Below are 19,559 nucleotides of genomic sequence, written 5' to 3' on the forward strand. Positions count from 1 at the left end.
TTTAACATCCTACTATATGCCGATGATATGATTTTATTATCATACTCGCAAGTCGGGCTACGTAGGCTGCTGAGAAGATTTAACACTTATTGTCATAACAACGCTCTAACTATTAATAAATCAAAGTCAAAAATAATGGTATTTGGCAAACGACATAACAGACATAGATGGTTCCTGGATGGTGAATCAATAGAGCAAGTTTGCACTTTCACGTACCTGGGAATTGTTTTTTCTGAGACCGGCTCTTGGCTACCACATCATCAAAGAAGCTCAGTCAGGGCAAGAGTACGTGTAAACCAACTGCTTAAATTAACAACTCACAGCCAACCAGGATCTTTAGACCCACTTCTTAAAGTGTATAAAGCGAAGGTTACCCCCATGCTTTTATATGGAGCTGAAGTTTGGGGTCTAAACCAGGTACCATTATTAGAGCAATCACAATCACAGCACCTGCGAAGTTTTCTAGGAGTAGACAGGACGACTCCAGCTGCTGCAGTAAGAGCGGAACTGGGAGTATACACAGTTGATGGCTTATCTAAAATCAGGGCCTACAAGTACTGGATAAAATTGATTGCCATGGCAAATGATAGACTGCCAAAACTGTGCCTGTTAGAGCAGATAGAAAATCAACATCAGTCCTCTTGGCTAGTTCATCTGACAAAATACATTAGTAGTTGTGGACTTCCGATTCGGTATCCAAATCTCTTAGAAGAACTAGACCCAAAAATAGTGGCTCAACGAGTACTGGATATAGAAGGCCAAAAAGACATTGCTACCCTGAGTAAAGCTGGCTCATTGAAATGGTTAAGCCATTTTAAACATACTTTCCAAACAGCCAGGTATCTAAAGACAGAAATGCCTAAACACCTCAGGAGGGTATTTACCAGAGCCCGTTTTGAGCAGCTGGATACGATGGTCAAACACGGAAGGTTTAATCAAGTTCCATACAACGAACGATTTTGTATTTGTGGAGCATCAGAGGTGGAGGATATCGCACATGTTTTGTTCAGCTGTGAATTGTATAAGAAAGAGAGACACCAATGCCTCGGGCCATACATTATTCACAAAACACACTGGGACCCACATATTAAAATTTCATTTTTGTTGGCCGGCCAGAATCCTAAAATAACACACAAAACAGCCCTTTTCCTATTCAAAGCCACACAACTGAGAATTGCATATCTGGAATCAATTGGGGTAAACTGTGCAGGTGATGCAGATATTTGACCTGAACGGGGTCTTGTTAACAGCTTGTTTATTTTAACTTCTTTTTTTACCGCGGGTTGTATGTTGTATGTATGTCTATGTGTTAAATGTTTTGATACGGCCGATGGGCTAATCAATAAAACGTGATAATAGGGCTCTTGGGGTGCATCCACACTATGGAAAAATGCAGTGTGACACCAAGATAACTGCCATGGTCCAATGCTATATAATCCTAGGATTTGTACCTTGGCAGAGAAGGCTAAATACCTTGTAAAACTGCAGCTCTCCTGACTCCATAGGATTGACCCATGGCAATTTAAGTGGTGTCAAACTGCATTAATTTTACAGTGCAAGTACATTCTTAGACTGTATGAGTTTTGTTTTTCAATAAACAAATACAGAACCTCTACCCGAGATATCTGAAAGGAAGGCGTCATTTTTCTAGGATGGATTGTAGCTCGTTGTTGAAACATTAAAGCAGAAAACAAATAGTGTTCTGCTTTTCTGTCCTCTAGTTTAGTTTCCTTCAGCAAATCACTGAGTTATCAGTTTGACCTTGTCAATTTACACATCATTGAGTGTTCACTATTTAAGAAATGGTTTCCCCTGTTTCCCTGAAAATAAGACATCCCCAAAAAATAAGACCTAGCAGAGGTTTTGCTTAATTGCTAAATATAAGGCCTCCCCCGAAAGTAAGACCTAGCAAAGTTTTTGTTTGGAAGCATGCCTGCCAAACAGAACACCAGAGCATGTAGGATTGGTAAATGTACATACGAGTTGTACATGGAAATAATGGTAATAATAAGAAATTCTTGACAGGAGTCACAGTTTGTCTGGTTTGGTTATGTTGGTTTGTGATGAAAACTACTGTACAGTATATAATAAATGTTCATTTTTTTGTTCAACAATATAAGACACTGTCTTATTTTCGGGGAAACATGGTAGATCAGTCCCCAAGCTGTTGTGAATCTCTGTCTGATGATTTTGAACAGCTAGGGCTGAACCATAAGACTTTAAGTTTTAGGTTAAGGTTTTCCTCTGATATTAAGTCTAGTTATGTCTGACTCGGGGGGGGGGGGGGGTAATGCTCATCTCTATTTCTAAGCCAAAAAGCTTAGACATCTCCAAGATCATGTAGCCAGCATGACTGCTTGGAGCGCTGTTACCTTCCCACTGGAGCGGTACCTATTGATTTACTCACATTTGCATTTTTCAAGCTGCTAGGTTGGCAAAAGCTGGGGCTAACCGCGGGAGCTCGCTCTGCTCCCCAGATTTGAACCATGAATTTTCAGTCAGCAAATTCTGCAGCTCAGCAGTTTAAAAAGATTTTGTGGTATGTTCTGGATGAATCTGGGAGCAGGCAAGAATGTACAATCTTATTACATTTCTGATGACAGATAGTGTTCATATATCCACTTCATAGTTGCTCATACAACCCCTATGAGTCGTGTAGTAGAACAGAGAATGTAAATCTGTTATGTATTGTAGAGTAGACTTGAGTTGATGACAGAATGGAAATTAGCTCCTCCAGCCCATGAGTCTAGATGTTACAGATGTCACCAATGTATCTTGTATAGAGGAGAAGTTTGGAAGACCAAAACCAGAGAAAGCATTATTCTAGGACGACATGCGTGAATAAATAAATAAATAAATAAATGTGACAAGTGTTGTCAAAGGCTTTCATGGCTGGAATCACAAGATTGCTGTGAGTTTTCCAAGCAGTACGGCCATGTTCCTTTCATTCACTTATTGTTGCCTGGAAAACAGCTGAGAAATGTTCACATTTATTTATTTATACTGTTTAAGGCATTATAAGACACCTTCCATAAATAAACATGTAACCCAGCGTATTTTGCAACTGCAAGTGGCCCATTTACATTGCAAACGTCAGACTAATAAGCAATATTACATTACCTAGTTAGCATTTCCCAGTCTCCCCTGTGACTTCACTTCTTAATGTCTATCTGACAAAGTGCAACAAACAGACTTCTGATATTATATAGCAGACCCAAGAAGAAATGTCAGCACAAGCCTGTTCTTTTCTCAGCAATCTACCCTGTAAGGTTGCCAAAAGAAAACTGCATCCTTTTTCGAGACCGTAGTTCTTTTAAAATGCCAGAGTGCCCTCTATTGGTTCATAGCACAACACATGTTTCAAGTCAAACATCTGCAAAGAAATTATGGCACCAAACACCAAGCCTGAGATGACAGTTCTGTTTTCGTCATTATTGTGTATGTGCTTTTAAACCTATTTGTATCCATCCCTCCATCCTCTTCCACTGTCCCTACAATGGTGATATGGAGAGAGAAAGAGTTTACACTGAGATTCCATTTTGATTTTTAAAACATTAGATAATCTTCAACATCTGATCATAATTTGTTGATATCTCAATTCATCAAAATAAAACATTAATCATGATAAGGGCTGGGCTGTGGCGCAGCTGGCTAGTAACCAGCTGCAATAAATCACTACTGACCGAGAGGTCATGAGTTCGAAGCCCGGGTTGGGTTAAACCCCCGACCATTAAATAGCCCGGCTTGCTGTTGACCTATGCAGCCCCGAAAGACAGTTGCATCTGTCAATTAGGGAAATTTAGGTATGCTTTATGCGGGAGGCTAATTTAACTAATTTACAACATCATAAAACTGCCAGCAAAACACGAGGAAAGGAATGAGGAAGTACAGCCACTAGTGGACAGTGAAGCAACAGCTCCCCCTGTGGCCGGAATCGTGAAGCTGGAAAAAATGTTAAATGCCTCTGTGTCTGTCTTTATATGTTGTTTGTCTGTTGGCATTGAATGTTTGCCATATATGTGTTCATTGTAATCTGCCCTGAATCCCCTTCGGTGTGAGAAGGGCGGAATATAGATACTGTAAATAAATAAATAAATAACCAATATTTTAACAGATCACTTATATGACAAGGAAAGTATATACAGGCAGTCCCCAAGTTACAAAAAGATAGGGTCTGCAGGTTATTCATTTGTAAGTTGGAACAGGTCCAGCAAATGGTGTACTCTTTGTAATTTGGCCAAAAAAAGGTGTGCATTATAGTTCCTGTGTGATTAGAATCCTTTAAAAAAACAAAAACAAACACCAAACCTTCCAAGCAATGGGAGGGTAATACATAGAAATAGATAACCCTGCCATCACGGAGCCTCTCCTGTTTATCCTGCCCCAGCTTCCTTGTGGTGTACTTATGCTGTGGAACAAATGCAATTGGACACCATTTTAACTGCTCTGGTTCATTGCAATGAGATCTTGGGAACTGCAGTTTTAAAAGGTCTTTAGCCTTCTCTGCCAAAAAGTGCTGCTGCCTCTCCAAACTGCAAATGCCATCATTGCATAGCATTGAGCCAGAGAAATTAAAAGTGGTGTCAGACTGAAGGAAAGGAGAGGAGGGGAGAGGTGGAGAGATTCAGGGAAGATGAAAGAGACATTGATAGGAAGACAAAGAAAGGAGGGGTGGAGAGATCCATAAAAAGAAAGGGGGAAAAGAGGTTTGGAGAGATAGTTAGCAAGAAATGGGAAACAGGGCTTTGAGAGATCCATAGGAAGAAAGGGAGAAAAGAGGTTTTAAGAGATCAATAGGAAGAAAAGGGAAAAGAAGTTTGGAGAGATCCATAGGAAGAAATGGGAAAGAGATTTGGAGAGATATCCATAGGAAGAAAAAGGAAAGGAGTGGTGGTGGAGAGACACAGACACGCTTTGGCTCAGTGCTAAGATCTCATGACAGAGGGGGAGGATAGAGGCCCTTTCTTAACTATGAATTGTTTGTAAGTCGGATGTTCGTAACTCAGTGGCTGCCTGTATTAACAGTCCATTTTATTTTCACTTGGAAACAATGGCTTTGATTTTAATGGGTTTCAATAAAATCGGATTATGAGTACCAGTTATGGGACTTTCCATGGCCTAGCCCTGCACCCCCTAATTGGTAGCCTCGAGATGTGTTTGAATGCAACTTCCATCAATACCATAGGAAACATAGACCAACATATCTGAAGGGAATCAGGTTGGGGAAGTCTGCCTGAGCAAACTCAATTTCACATAATCTTGAAGTAATGCCAAGGGCATCAATCTTAGGGCCCCTCCACGCAGCCATATAACCCAGAATATCAAGGTAGATATTCCAAAATAACTGCTTTGAAGTAGGTTATCTGACTCCACACTGCCATATAACCCAGTCCAAAGCAGATTATGTGGGATTTCACAGAGCTGTGTGGAAGGGGCCTTACTCATAAATCTCCATAAAACTTAAAAATAAGAGTTGGAATTCTGTTGGGCATGTAATGAATGTGTAACCTGAGTTGCACACTCACAACTGTTTGGAATTTTGATCCCCATGTAAACTACTTTCTAGTTTAGGGGATACGTAGGGACTGTGAAAGTTCCTCTATCCCCACTTATAAGCCGCAGCAGCTGTAATCAATGTGGGTCTGTTCCTCCGTCTTTCAGGAGGCAGCTGACTAATGGTCCTCTACAAGTGATCCCTGGCGTGAGTACAAACTGCAACAAATTACCAATACTACCTTTTGCACTATAAATCACTTACAAGAGGATTGGCATTCTGGGACCCTTCCACACACTGAATAAAATCCCACTTTATCTGCTTTGAACTGGAATATATGGCAGTGTGGACTCGGATAACCTAGTTCAAAACATATATTGTGGGATTTTCTGCCTTGATATCCTGGGATGTAGAGCTGTGTGGAAGCCGTTTCCTGACTGACAGGAGAAAAGGCCCCTATTGATTACAGTGGCTGATGCCCAGTAAGTGGAGATGAGGTGGATCAGGATAGAAGTCATTACATAGTACTTTAACTTTCATGCTTATGCCTATACATTCATAACTCCCCTACAAGGAGTAGCAACAATTACTTTCTTGGTGAATGTATCTACTTTTTCTGTTGGTGATAAAATACAGAAAATATTGCATAACATGGCATAATACTGTACAACCCTGTATCCATGGAGGATATGTTCTCAAACTTCACATGGCTACACAAACTATGATAACAGCAAATCCTATTGTAATGATGGAGTTCTGGTTCAACAGAATTGTGCCGGAAGACTTAGGGCCCTTCCACACAGCATATAACTCAGAATATCAAGGCAGATAATCCACAATATTTGCTTTGAACTGGGTTATCTGAGTCCATACTGCCATATAATCCAGTTCAATGTGGATTTTATACAGCCATCTTTTCTGCAGCCCAGTTTGAGTCATTCACTGGCATCCTTTCCATCCTTCCATGGGACATGGTTGAAGTTTAATTTGTATTTGCCAAAAGCGACATCTGATTTTTGCTTCTGAGAATGGACAGCAGAGCATAGACATATGGATTCAGGCAGTAGAAGGAATAATCTTTGGTCTGTCATCTAGAGCTCTAGAGGGTCCTTTTTTCTTTTTAATTTGGCAGGCTTCAGTAAGAGACAGTAAGAGAAAGGATTGTTCTTACCTACTATTACCTGGTGCCTGTCACTTTAAAAATAATTGGGCTGCAAGACAGGATGCTGATGTGTGATGTTGTTCCCTGCTGGTCACATTCATTATATCTGTTGTGGGACAAAAATCAAATAAAAGAATAGACATGTGTTCATATGTGACATATGTTCCTAGTTCCTCAAAAGGTTTAAAAAACAGGTGCCGTATCTAGGCCAATAGATATTGACATCTGGAATTATTTGTTTCTTTCTACAGGGAAGCTACTTTTGAGAGAAGTTTGGATATACATGCCATGCATCTTCTACTTTTGTAACAGCTGGAGCATCTGGCCAAAGTACAGACATCTTTAAAATAGGAGGCATGCAATTTCTGGAGCCAGTGAACATTTGATCAGAAATGTGTGAGGAAAGGTGAGCAGTAGTCATGCAGATAGTAAAAACTAGAATGAAACCATATTCTTATGTAGATCTCTCAACCCTTCATCTAAACACTATAGCTATACTTTTGACAAATGATGTGTAGATGGTAGCAGGTGATATTATTAATTTCTACACTATTTAAAGGTTTTTAAACACTATTGAACTCACACACAAAATAACAAGTTGATATTGTATAAAACACACATATGGTTAATATAAACTAAAAGAAACTACATTAACACACAATAACTACAAAAATAATAAAAACAAATAGAGAGAAGGGGGACACGGCTTGGTTGCTGATCACTTAGATCAGGCATGGGCAAACTTTTTTGCCTTGGGGCCACATTGCGGGCCTGACCAGAAGAGCCAGGCCAGGAAAGAGGGGGGCCGTTTGCGTGATTGGTGGGGCAGGCCTGTGAGGGGTAGGGCCGGGCCAGGGTCATCCTCAGGTTGTCTTCTCAGCATAAGGACTGGGCTACTTACCCCATCCCTATGCGAGAAGGAAAGCAGGACATGCTGTGATCCTCATCCTCCGATCCTTGGGATGTCCTCTTAACCTTATGCCATGGGGAGGGCGAGACAGGTGGTGGCTGATGGAGCGCTCTCAGTTGTCACATGCCTTCTTTGAGCTGTCCTCCCAGCATAAGGATGGGGCCATTTGCACCGTCCTTGCACCATGTCGGGAGGAGAGTGATATACGTGCTGCTGCTGCTGCTCAGTCGTTTAGTTGTCTCTGACTCTTCGTGACCTCATGGACCAGTCCACGTCAGAGTTCCCTGTCGGCCGTCGCCACCCCCAGTTCCTTCAAGGTCAAGCCAGTCACTTCAAAGATACCATCCATCCATCTTGCCCTTGGTCGGCCTCTCTTCCTTTTTCCTTCCATTTTCCTCAGCATCATGATCTTTTCCAAGCTTTCCTGTCTTCTCATGATGTGACCAAAGTACTTCATCTTTGCCTCTAATATCCTTCCCTCCAGTGAGCAGCCGGGCATTATTTCCTGGAGTGTGGACTGGTTGGATCTTCTTGCGGTCCCAGGCACTCTCAGGATTTTCCTCCAGCACCAAAGTTCAAAAGCATCTATCTTCCTTCGCTCAGCCTTCCTTATGATCCAGTTCTCGCATCCATAGGTTACTATGGGGAATACCATTGCTTTCACTATGCGGACCTTCGTTGCCAGTGTGATGTCTCTGCTCTTTACTAGGTTGGCCATTGCTAGGTTTACAAGGTTGGCCATTGCTCTTCTCCTAAGAATTAAACATTTTCTTATTTCCTGGCTGCAGTCTGCATCTGCAGTGATCTTCAAGCCTAGAAATACAAAGCCTGTCAGTGCCTCCATGTTTTCTTCCTCTATTTGCCAGTTATCAATCAGTCTGGTTGCCATCATCTTGGTTTTCTTGATGTTTAACTGCAACCCAGCTTTTGCACTTTCTTCTTTCACCTTGGTGATAAGGCTCCTCAGCTCTTCCTCACTTTTGGCCATCAGAGTGATATCATCTGCATACCTAAGATTGTTAATAATAATAATAATAATAATAATCTTTATTTATACCCCGCCACCATCTCCCCAACGGGGACTCGGGGCGGCTTACATGGGGCCATGCCCAGAACAATACAATATAACAAAATATAATAGAACAACAAATCATAGCACATTAAACAACACAATAAAAGAAAATATACACTACATTAAACAAGATCAAAAGAACAATAAAACCAAGGGCGGGCCACATGATGTTTCTTCCAGCAATTTTAACTCCAGCCTTGGATTCGTCAAGCCCTGCATGTCACATGATGTGTTCTGCGTACAAGTTGAATAGGTAGGGTGAAAGTATAAAGCCCTGCTGTACTCCTTTCCCAATCTTGAACCAGTGGGTCACATGTTTTCACTCATTTGGGATACCTTTGGGTGGACCTTTTAATCTGAAAACAGTGCCACAGATTTTTTTAAAATGGGAAGTTCAGAAAAGTGTTGAGAGCTTCAAAGGGCCAGAAAAGTGAGACGAATATACTACTTGTATGCTTCACGGGCTGCACTATCCTCACCCCAATGCAGACTCTGTATTTCAAAGTTATTACAATTTACAGTGGGAATATATATTTGCACTAAATCATCGGTGAAATGTAGAGGCTTGCAACCCTTTAAAGATTCAGCTTAGGCCACTCAGTTCATCTCCCCTCTCAATGTTCAGACTGCGCCATTGCTTATGCAGCAAATATAACACCAGGGAATTCAAAGAGAAGGAAATAATACATGAAGGGGAACACCAGGCTTTGCACAACTCAAAAATTGCAATAAAGATGGAAGATTCCTCCCTAAATGAGAACTGAGTGGACTCAATGGCTAACTGTTGGGGGAAAAGGTGAGAACTGAGATTGAATGGGGTGGCTGAAATCCTAAATGAAATCCACAGTGCAACATTTTGATAGGGATCTTGCTTGTGTGAACTGCATAATCCTATCAACTGCATATCTCTGTGATGTAATATAGTGTATTAGATTGGTCACTAGAGGGCAGTCTACTGTTTTCTGTTTAACTATACTGAGGATTTCCCTGAGTCATTGCAGTGTAGGCAATGGATGAATATAGATATGTTCCCAGATAAGGATGTATATATGCAATATCGTTTGTAAATCACAGATGGTAGCAATGGTAAGGAGGAATTCTAGAATAATGGTTACCTGAAGAGTTTTTTTTAGAACCAGACATAAATCTGCAGGAGCAACAACACCTTATCGTCTTTGCAGAATTGCTACCATCTTTTCTTCCAGGCTCTATTTTTATGTGACAGGTAGAAATTCAACTAATAAAAAAAATCTATCACTATATTCACACCGGATTAAAATTTCCATTCCATTTCTGCTCATCATTATAGCACTTCTTAAAGATACAGAGGTCTGGACTAGAGTGGGAAGAGCAATATCGCAATATGAAACCTCCAAAGGTGCATCTTCTTTCACATTTTTTCTAGTGATTTTGCTATTGGAAATAATGTTGGACTCCACCTACAACTGGTTTTGAGATGACAGCTTGCTTGGAACATTGTGTACTGGGAGTGATTTTAGCAGGTTGTTGTTACCATTTCTACTGATTCTGAACAGTGTGTGGGTGTCCTAGTAAAAACATTGGATGTTTTATTTAACAAACAAAATATTAAAATAAGATTTGGTCCGTAGCAAGAGCTCTAACTCTGCAGGGAAAGTGCAAGATATGATTGCTCACCATCAACATACATCTTGAGTTGGAACAGGCCTGCACAACCTATGCTTTTCCAAGTGTTTTGGCCTCCAACTCCCAGAAGCCCTAACTAGCTTGTCCAGTGAGTTCCAGGGCAACATATTTCCTCATTAATAGGAAGTATAGAGCTATCTTGTGTAAACCTACAAAGCTGAAAAAATGTAACTACAACTCTTTTGAGGAAGCACAACATTATCAGCATGCCAGCACAGACAATGGGGATTTAAAATAAAAACAAAAGTAGCCATGCCTGTCTATCACTACTGGAAAACACTTTAATCTGGACAGGTTAAAACTGCAAGAAATGCAAGTTTTCTTGTTATGAGAACCTTTACATTTTCTAGAGCAGCATTTCTCAACCTGGGGGTCGGGACCCCTGGGGAGGTTGTGAGGGAGGTGTGAGAGGGGTTGCCAAAGACCAGTATTTTCTGTTGTTCTGTGTGGTAGGTTTGGTCCAATTCTATCATTGGTGGGGTTCCTTGATTGTAGGTGAACTATGATCCCAGCAACTACAAACTTCCAAATGTCAAGGTCTATTTTCCATAAACTCCACCAGTTTTCTAATTTGGGTATATTGAGTATTGTGCCAAGTTTGGTCCAGATTCATCATTGCTTGCTTCCACAGTGCTCTCTGAATGTAAGTGAACTTCAACTCCAAAACTCAAGGTGAATGCCCACCAAAGCCTTCCAGTATTTTCTGTTGGTCATGGGAGTTCTGTGTGCCAAGTTTGGTTCAGTTCCATCATTGGTGGAGTTCAGAATTCTCTTTGATTGTAGGTGAACTATAAATCTCAGCAAGTACAACTCCCAAATGACAAAACCATTCCCCCCAACCCCACCTGTATTCAAATTTGAGCATCTCAGGTATTTGTGCCAAATTTGGTCCAGTGAATAAAAATACATCCTGCATATCAGATATTTACATTACAATTCATAACAGCAGCAAAATTAAAGTTATGAAGTAGCAACAAAAATAATTTTATGGTTGGGGGTCACCACAACATGAGGAACTGTATTTAGGGGTCGTGGCATTAGGAAGGTTGAGAACCACTGTTCTAGAGGCCGATTGCACAAAAATGGGGGTGGGGGAATTCTAAAAAAAAAAAAAAAAAGGCAGATGTTGTAGCTACAAGCATTCCAGCTAAATCCAGATTTACAATAGCATCTACAACCTAGGTATACTGAGATGAAGGAGCAGTGGCTCTTTTCTGTTTCTATAGATGCAAGGCTAACTGTAATAGATTAATCTGCTTTTTCAATTTATGGCAACTCTAAGGTGACACTATTTTGGTATTTTCTTTGGCTGTGAACTTATGACTTACCCATATCATCCATGGGTCATCAGTTGAGGGAAGGGGGTACATCAGGTTGAAAATAAATCTACTGACACCTAATTGTGTAAAATGACTTTATGGTCAGAGGAAATGGAATGCTTAATGCAGTTCCTCCTCTGCTGATAGAAAATCTTCAGTTTCCAAATGATAACATAAAATACATTGTACTAAGTATCACCTAAGTACTATATCGTACTATCTCAAAATTCTTAGCTGATACTCTGCTACTGAGGACTTCTTTGTTTTTTCTCTCTGCTCCTTGGAAATTGCATATATCATGCAATACATTTTGCATAGAGGTTCCCTAGCTTCTAAGAATATCCATTCAATTAACAAGTCGCTCTGAGCAGTCACATTATCTGTTAGAAAAATGTCAAGTTGACTGCTGTTCCCTATTGATATTTTTATGTTGGAGGCACATTTGCATTTTACCTGATTGAGGAGTTTCATGTCAAACTGCTTCTGACTACTGTGGTAGTGAGGCACCAGAATTTCATTTGTTTTAAAGAAACGCAAACCTTAAGAGTCAGAATGATTGAAGGCAGTATACCCTTCCAAATGACAGCATCATCCCTGCTCCTTAAATAAAGAATAATTTATGCCTTTGTTGGCTCACAGTGGTGTAGGCCCACAGACACAGCAGCTTCAAAGTACCCGATATCTGATATTGTCAGCTATAAAGCTAATGAAGCAGTATTCCCTGTCTAACGTACATCATAAGCACAAGCTTTGCTGTCAAGGTCTCTATTCTGGCAGTTGTCATCCTGTGTTTTATGTGTTTTCTACTGTGATGTTGGCAATCAAGTGGATGAGAGTGAACAAAAGGAGGCCTAATGCAGCTAAGACAGAGGTGCTTCTAGTCTGCTAGAAAGTTGGTCAGGGAACACGGGTTTAATCTATGCTGAAGAGGAAAGGTAACAGCTTAGGTGTACCCCTGAATTCATCCCTGGATTTCCAGATTTCAGCAGTGACCAGGAGTACATTTGCAGCTGTACTTCAGCTGGGCACATTTCTAGAAACATCTGACCCAGCCATGGTGCCACATATTGTAGTTATAGTCCGTTTGGGTTACTGTAACACAGAGCTGCCTTTGAACAATGCAGGAAAACTGCAGAATGTTCAGAAAGATGGCTGGAGATAATTATTTGTTGGTAATATTGGTGCCTTTCAGTCATTTCCAGCTTATAGCAACTCTAGGGTGAAACCATCACAGGTTTTTCTTGGCAAGATTTATTCAGAGGTTTACCATTGCCTTCCCTGAGGCTGAGAAAACATGACTTGCCCAAGATAATCCAGTGGTTTTCATGGCCAAACTGGGTTTTGAACTCCAATCTTAAGAATTGAACTACAATTACTACATAGTGCAACACTCCCTGTTGTGATAGCTTCAGTGGGGACACAATTTGTGTTAGGATTTTCTGGGTGTTAGGGAAAACTACCCAAAAACAGCAGAGCATCCAAAAATATGCAAAAGCAGGATACAGTGTTCCCTCACTACTTCGTGGTTTGCTTTTTGCAGATTCGCTGTTTCACGGTTTTTCAATAAACTCTAAAAGAATATTATAAATTATAAAAAATTACAATTTACAGCCTAAGGAAGGGAGGAAGGAGAAGCCAAAAGGAGAGAAAAGGAGCCCAAGCAGCAATGCGAGGAGAAGGAGGCAATTTATCAACACACGATTGGTTGATAAAGACTTAAAATAGTGTATAACTACTAAAATAATGTATAAATATATATTTATTGCAGGTGGTCCTGGAACCTAACCCCCGCGATAAGTGAGGGAACACTGGACTTATAGTTGAGCATTCAGCTCACAGCAAACAGAGTGTGAAGTGGCAGGTGGTTGAAAAGAATTTTGAGCTTAGGAGGCAAATATCTAGTGTTCTGTCTTTAAACTCACAAAAGGTTTATTTACAAAAACAATATCTTCATAATAAAGAACTGGGTCCGAACTACACTAACTAACCCCATCTCTTCTAGGATTTAAAGAGGGAAAAATCATCAAGCATCACATCTCTCCTGACACACAAGCCAAGAGAGAGGTCACAATACACAGAACACACCAAGATGTAAAAGATGTCAAAGACAAAAGGCATGCGCCTGCAAAGTATCCATTCTACACAACCAATCAGAATGAGCGCAGAAACAGAGATGAGAGAAGAAATAGGTACATTCAAACTGTCATTCAGGAGTCAGGGGGAGAGGGATTTCCTTCAGCCTATTCTAAGCTAACTAACTCCTCCTCCTTGAGGACTGCAGACTTGGGCAGTGTGGGGTTGAACTCCAACAATTTGAAATGCTGCTTTTGACATATAAAGCCTGGGATTCCTCCTGGAATTCTCTCAGCTCCTTGATATTGTACCCCTCTAGTGATCCCCTTTATAACTTTAGCTATCTACAAGCACAAAGCAAAGATTGTAGCCGACCTCTTCAAATATAACAATTAAGTTCCCCTTTTTATCAAAGCGGAGGACTCACTATTTGCTTTACCTCCTGCTAAAATGCCATAGTTCCTGCTGTTGCTAACTAGTAAAGCGAACAAATGTTTCACTTTATTTAGGCTGGTAACAGAATTACAGTTTTGGTGTTTACACTTTATTATGTACTTATGAATTTCTGATTTTTGAAAATATGGATACAGATATTATGATGGATGGCAAAAGTAGAGAGTCTGCCCCTTCTTCAAATTAACCAGTCACAGCCCCTGGAATATTGTGAAAAGGAAGCTGGAGAAAGAAAAGGATGAAATATGGCAATGGAACAATCAGTTATTGTCAGTTGAACGTTGTGCTCATTGATGGAGTATGAAAAATAAAGATGTGGGAAGTTGATAAGAGTTCATGGAAAGTTGGACCTAAAATTACAAAAATGCTTTAAAAATAAAAAATATGGAGTCGAAGTAGTGCAGGAGGACAAAAATATGAAGATATGCGGAAGTTATGTGGATATACAGAACACTTTGTGCAATGGTGAATCAGTCCAAAAGCACAATGAAGAGAGGTGCAATATCGAAGATGCTCAAAAGTTGCTTTCAATCATGATAGCAAGACTGTAGTGGAATAATGGGTTCAGGCAGTAACATCCTTAGAGAATGATACAAAGTTAGTGTTGATAGAAAATACTGAGCCATTTTCTGGTTTCTTATTGTAAAGAAGTATTTTTTATAATTTATGTGTTCCATCTTGTTGCCTCAAGCAGATAAGAGTTCTTTCTCCCACCCTGGACATTCCACAGATATAATAATAATAATAATAATAATAATAATAATAATAATAATAATAATAATAATAAGAAGAAGAAGAAGAAGAAGAAGAAGAAGAAGAAGAAGAAAAGAAAAATAATTATTTATTTATAACCCGCCTCCATCTCCCCAAGGGGACTCAGAGCAGTTCACATGGGTACCGAACCCAAGAATCAACAATAAAAACAAAACACAATAACAGCATATATACTTAAAACAATATATAAACCTCACTTACCTAGTTTCCAACAGACCTCACAACCTCTGAGGACGCCTGCCATAGATGTGGGTGAAACGTCAGGAGAAAATGCTTCTGGAACATGGCCATACATCCCAGAAAACGCAGAGCAACCCAGTGATTCGGGCCATGAAAGCCTTCAACAACACTTTGCCTACTTTGTTGCATTCAGGTGATGCACTATATTATATTCTCAAAAGTTTATCCAAAGTTTGGAGATACCTTTGAGAACCTCCAGTGAAGCTCAAGGATGAGTTTGAAGAAAGAATAAAGTATTTGGTAATAACTCAAGGTTTAATAACAAAGAAATTTTTCATAACAGAACATTTTTGGTCTTGCTTTGTTGTGAACCACAAAATAATATGAATCTCTTGGTTAACATTTGTATATATTTTATTTATGGGCAATTGCAACAATGGAAATCAATTAATAATGCAGGAGAAGAAAAAGTACACACACCCAGACTGGCCAGTCAATCAGCATTTTTATTTGAAATATTGATGCTTTCAATTATATAGTTCATACATTAAAAGCAAAAGGATTGCCTTCATTTCACATGGTCCAATACTGTAGTGGCACATCTGAAGCAGCACAGGAAAAATCTGTACAGGTATCTATAGATAAACGGAACTCTGAGTAACTCAAATTAAACAAGCTCTTACAGCAGTTACAAAAAAGAACAGTGAATTGGCTAGACAGATCACTATGCACACAAAATGCAAGAAGTGGAATGGAAAAAAAAATATCGGAGATGCTGGAGAGAAAAATAAGTCAAATATTTTTGCATATATAGCCACACATTGCCTTAATTGCTCAGCACAAAGATTTCTTTTTAAAATTTAGTCCTCACTGAGGGCAGAATATACACAAATGATGTTCAAAGAACACAAGGTACATGAAAATAAACATGAGACGGTGTAATTTGCTTTTCATAATTATTCTTTATAGTGAATATGTAGAATAAGGGCTCTTGGTGTTTTAAAATTACAAGCGTTTTGTGCCTAAACTTTACACAAAGTGAAAACAGTTACATTTCTAATTTGTCTTCTTCTAGTATCGTATATTTGCTGCTGGCATAATGGTTTTTAGGTTCATAGTTTCTGAGCATCCACATTGGATCTGTGGACCTATACTTAGTATGCCTGGCCTTTGGATATTTTTAAAATGTAACCTGGATACTGAAAAAAGACCCTAGTCTAGTGGAGGGCAGACTTCCAGCCCTGTCTGGTCTACTTTGTTTCATTCTAGAAACCCAAGATCCACCAACCAGAGCCCAGTGCAAACTTCATACCCTTAGGAATGAAAACAACCAGGGTATTTCTGAATGCTCTCTGAGCCTTAGAATTAGAGTACCAGAAATGAGCTGAGTTCACAATCCTTCCATACAAAAGTCCTCTTCTTATTACCTTCAGCTCTCTTTATGTCAATGGCCTAATATAGGTGTTCAAATTAACTTCATCTTTGCTCCTGCTAAGCCAGAAATCCTGGTCAACCCACTGCAAATCACTCAGAGGCCTTTGTGTAGATCCCAACTTATTTTCTGACCCCCTCTTTTTGATCTAATACATAAAAGCTAGTTCTATGCAAACAGCATGTACAGAATAACAGTGGCTCATTTGCAGAGAAACTGGAGAATATGTTTCCTTTTTTTCTCCGAAGACAGGACTCGAGTCTTTTTGAGATAAGATACGAAAAGCAGGTTAGCAATTATTATTAGGCTTGCGTAAACTGCATTCATTTGGAAGGGAGAGATGGAATGGCCGAGGATAATTTCCCCCTCATTCTATTGAGAACTAAAATGACATTAGAGTGGTGATATGCTTTATCTTTCCCAAGAACTCAACAATTCCCATTGTCGCCGCATCACACACCACTGGCCACTACTGCTTTCCCTCCCCATGGCCGCAAACATTTCTGTATTAGCCATGGCAGTGATATCACACCTATGTGCCTGGCTCCACTGCCTTGAGAAGATACCACACATCACCACTACGTAGTACGATGACACAAAAACCAAAGATTGTCTGTGGGGGCCTGATGACTAGGTTCACCACTGCAGCTTGTACTTGTGATGTGGAGCAAGCAGCCATTGTATTGTTTTGTTTCTGTAATTTTAAAAGCAGTGGTACATGACTTTATTTGTTGTTTTTGGTGGGGGAGACAGGGATTCAAGACACACGGACTCACTCAGCCATTCTAACGAGGCAAAGGGACAAGAATTTCCACATAATTGATAGGGAAGAAGCCTGACTGGCCATGAAGCATGCCTTCATACCAGTTTTCATCAATCTGGTTAGTGAGGGTGATGATATCCCCCTCTTTGAATCCAAGCTCCCCTTCATTTTCTGGATCAAAGTCGTACAGAGATCGACAGCATGGTTGGTCCATGCCAACACCTACAGAGAAAGACAAAGAGTGGATTAGGGAAACACATAGTATTGGCAAACGCAAAACTAATAACAGAACGCTACCTTACTTATTGTAATGTATTGCTTGTTGCTTTTCATTTGTTGGCATTGTTCATTATCAAAAGAGTACTTGTTATATATAGTCAGCCCTCCATATCAACAAATTCTGTATCCACAAGTTGAACCATCCATGGCTTGAAAATATATGTTTTTAAAATTCCAAAAACCAAATTTTGATTTTCGTCATTTTATATAAAGGGCAAATTTTACTATGGCATTCTATACAACGGGACTTGAGCATCCATGGATTTTGATATCCATGGAGGAAGGTCCTGGAGCCAAATCCCAGCAGATGCTTTGGGCCCACTATACTCTGTTACTACTACTGACAATAACAGTAAGGTATAACAATTATATAATAACATAAAATTAAACAAGTATCCACATTAATTTACAACAGCCAACTAGAGTTCACAAAACAGTATGGGTTGGTTGTGTAGTCAAATGATGGTCATTGGGCTGGCGTGGACTAGCAAGGTCCAAATATGATATAGTTCTCAGCCAGGGGTTGAGAAGTAAATATTACTTGTTACAGACAAGTCTAATAATATTACCAGTGGTAAGATTACTTATTTAATGTTAACTAATAGGTTGGCAACTATTGTTACTCAACAAATAAATGGTAGAGCGGATATTATTTCAAATGCTTCCTTGCAAAACAAGCAGATAATGTCACTGTGACCAGAAGGAATGTGGCCTTTTAATGCATGTTAATTGCCTTCTTTATGGTCATTTTGACACCGAGGAAAAAAGGTTATTTGCTTTTAGTGTTCTGAGCTACAGTTTATAGACTGTACCATCTTGCTATAAAATGGTTTTATTATTATCTCTCTGCAGGATATTATATTAGTTTCTGATGCTATTGCATTTTAATATTGTATTTTCATTATTTTATGCTGTGACTATTTGGGAAGCAATGATATGCAGTGTTCTATGTAAATATCATAAAACATTTAATAGGAGCATCCTTTGTACTCATTCCTTGTTGGATGTGATGGATTCACTTGGCAAAGTTCTTACTCTTGATTATGTTTGACTATAGCAGATGTTCCGAAAAGAATCCATATTCTGTATGAGGTAGTGCATTGGCATTGTTGCATTGGGACTTGCACAATCCAGGTACTGCTCTCCACTGAGCCATGAAACTCACAGGCCTCGTCTACATTGCCATATAATTCAATTTTCCAATCCAGGTTATCTGCTTTGAATTGGATTATATGGTAGTGTAGACTCATATAATCCAGTTCAAAGCAGATAATCTAGATTCAGAAACTGGATTATATGGCAGTGCAGACGGGACCACAGAGTAGCCAATGGCTCCTGTTCAGATGGACCGAGCTCACAGGTAAATGTGACGACAAAATGGGAAGGAGAACTTCACCTCCCACTTTGAATGCATTTGAACTCACCTGAACCCAATGAACAAAAGGTGAGATGCAAACATAATCTAAAACATTAAAAATCTGAATAGTAATTGACATTAGGAATAGCACTCTCAATGCTGCCTGAGGTCCCACTCTCTTTCTATATCCACGGTGACTGAATAATCGATCATGCATCTTGGCCCCGACTTCCATGTATTCCATGAAAAGTTGAAACAGGGGTTGTCAGTGTTAAGGATCTTGTCTCACTATACTGTTATAGTGCTAGCATCCCACTTTAGCTGCCATGGCAACATTTGGTGGAATCCTGGAGTTTGTAGTTTAGTGATGTAATTTAGCTATTTAATGAGTTTTCTTCTCATGGTAAACTAAATAAAGTATTTCCAATAATAATAATAATAATAATAATAATAATAACAACAACAACAACAACAACAACAACAACAACAACTTTATTCTTATATCCCGCCCCATCTCCCTGAAGGGACTCGGGGCGGCTTACATGGGGCCTTGCCATATTTGATTCCAATGCATTTGTGTAATCAGACTTTGGTAATTATGCTGAAAATAAGCTTAAATAGTACCC

The 19,559-nt window shown here is 39.6% G+C and overlaps 1 protein-coding gene across 1 annotated transcript in view; it reads right to left on the reverse strand.

The window, feature by feature from the left end:
- Nucleotides 1-15,588: 15,588 nt before the first annotated feature.
- Nucleotides 15,589-19,559, reverse strand: part of sh3gl2 (SH3 domain containing GRB2 like 2, endophilin A1) — a 141,366-nt gene continuing 137,395 nt past the window's right edge. Inside the window, exon 9 of the mRNA XM_003216433.3 lies at nucleotides 15,589-17,519. Coding sequence (XP_003216481.2) covers nucleotides 17,320-17,519 — 200 coding nt within the window. The 3' untranslated portion in view covers nucleotides 15,589-17,319. The remainder of the gene's footprint in view (nucleotides 17,520-19,559) is intronic.

The sequence above is a fragment of the Anolis carolinensis genome, chromosome 2 (genome assembly GCF_035594765.1).
Source record: "Anolis carolinensis isolate JA03-04 chromosome 2, rAnoCar3.1.pri, whole genome shotgun sequence".
NCBI classification, from domain to species: domain Eukaryota; kingdom Metazoa; phylum Chordata; class Lepidosauria; order Squamata; family Dactyloidae; genus Anolis; species Anolis carolinensis.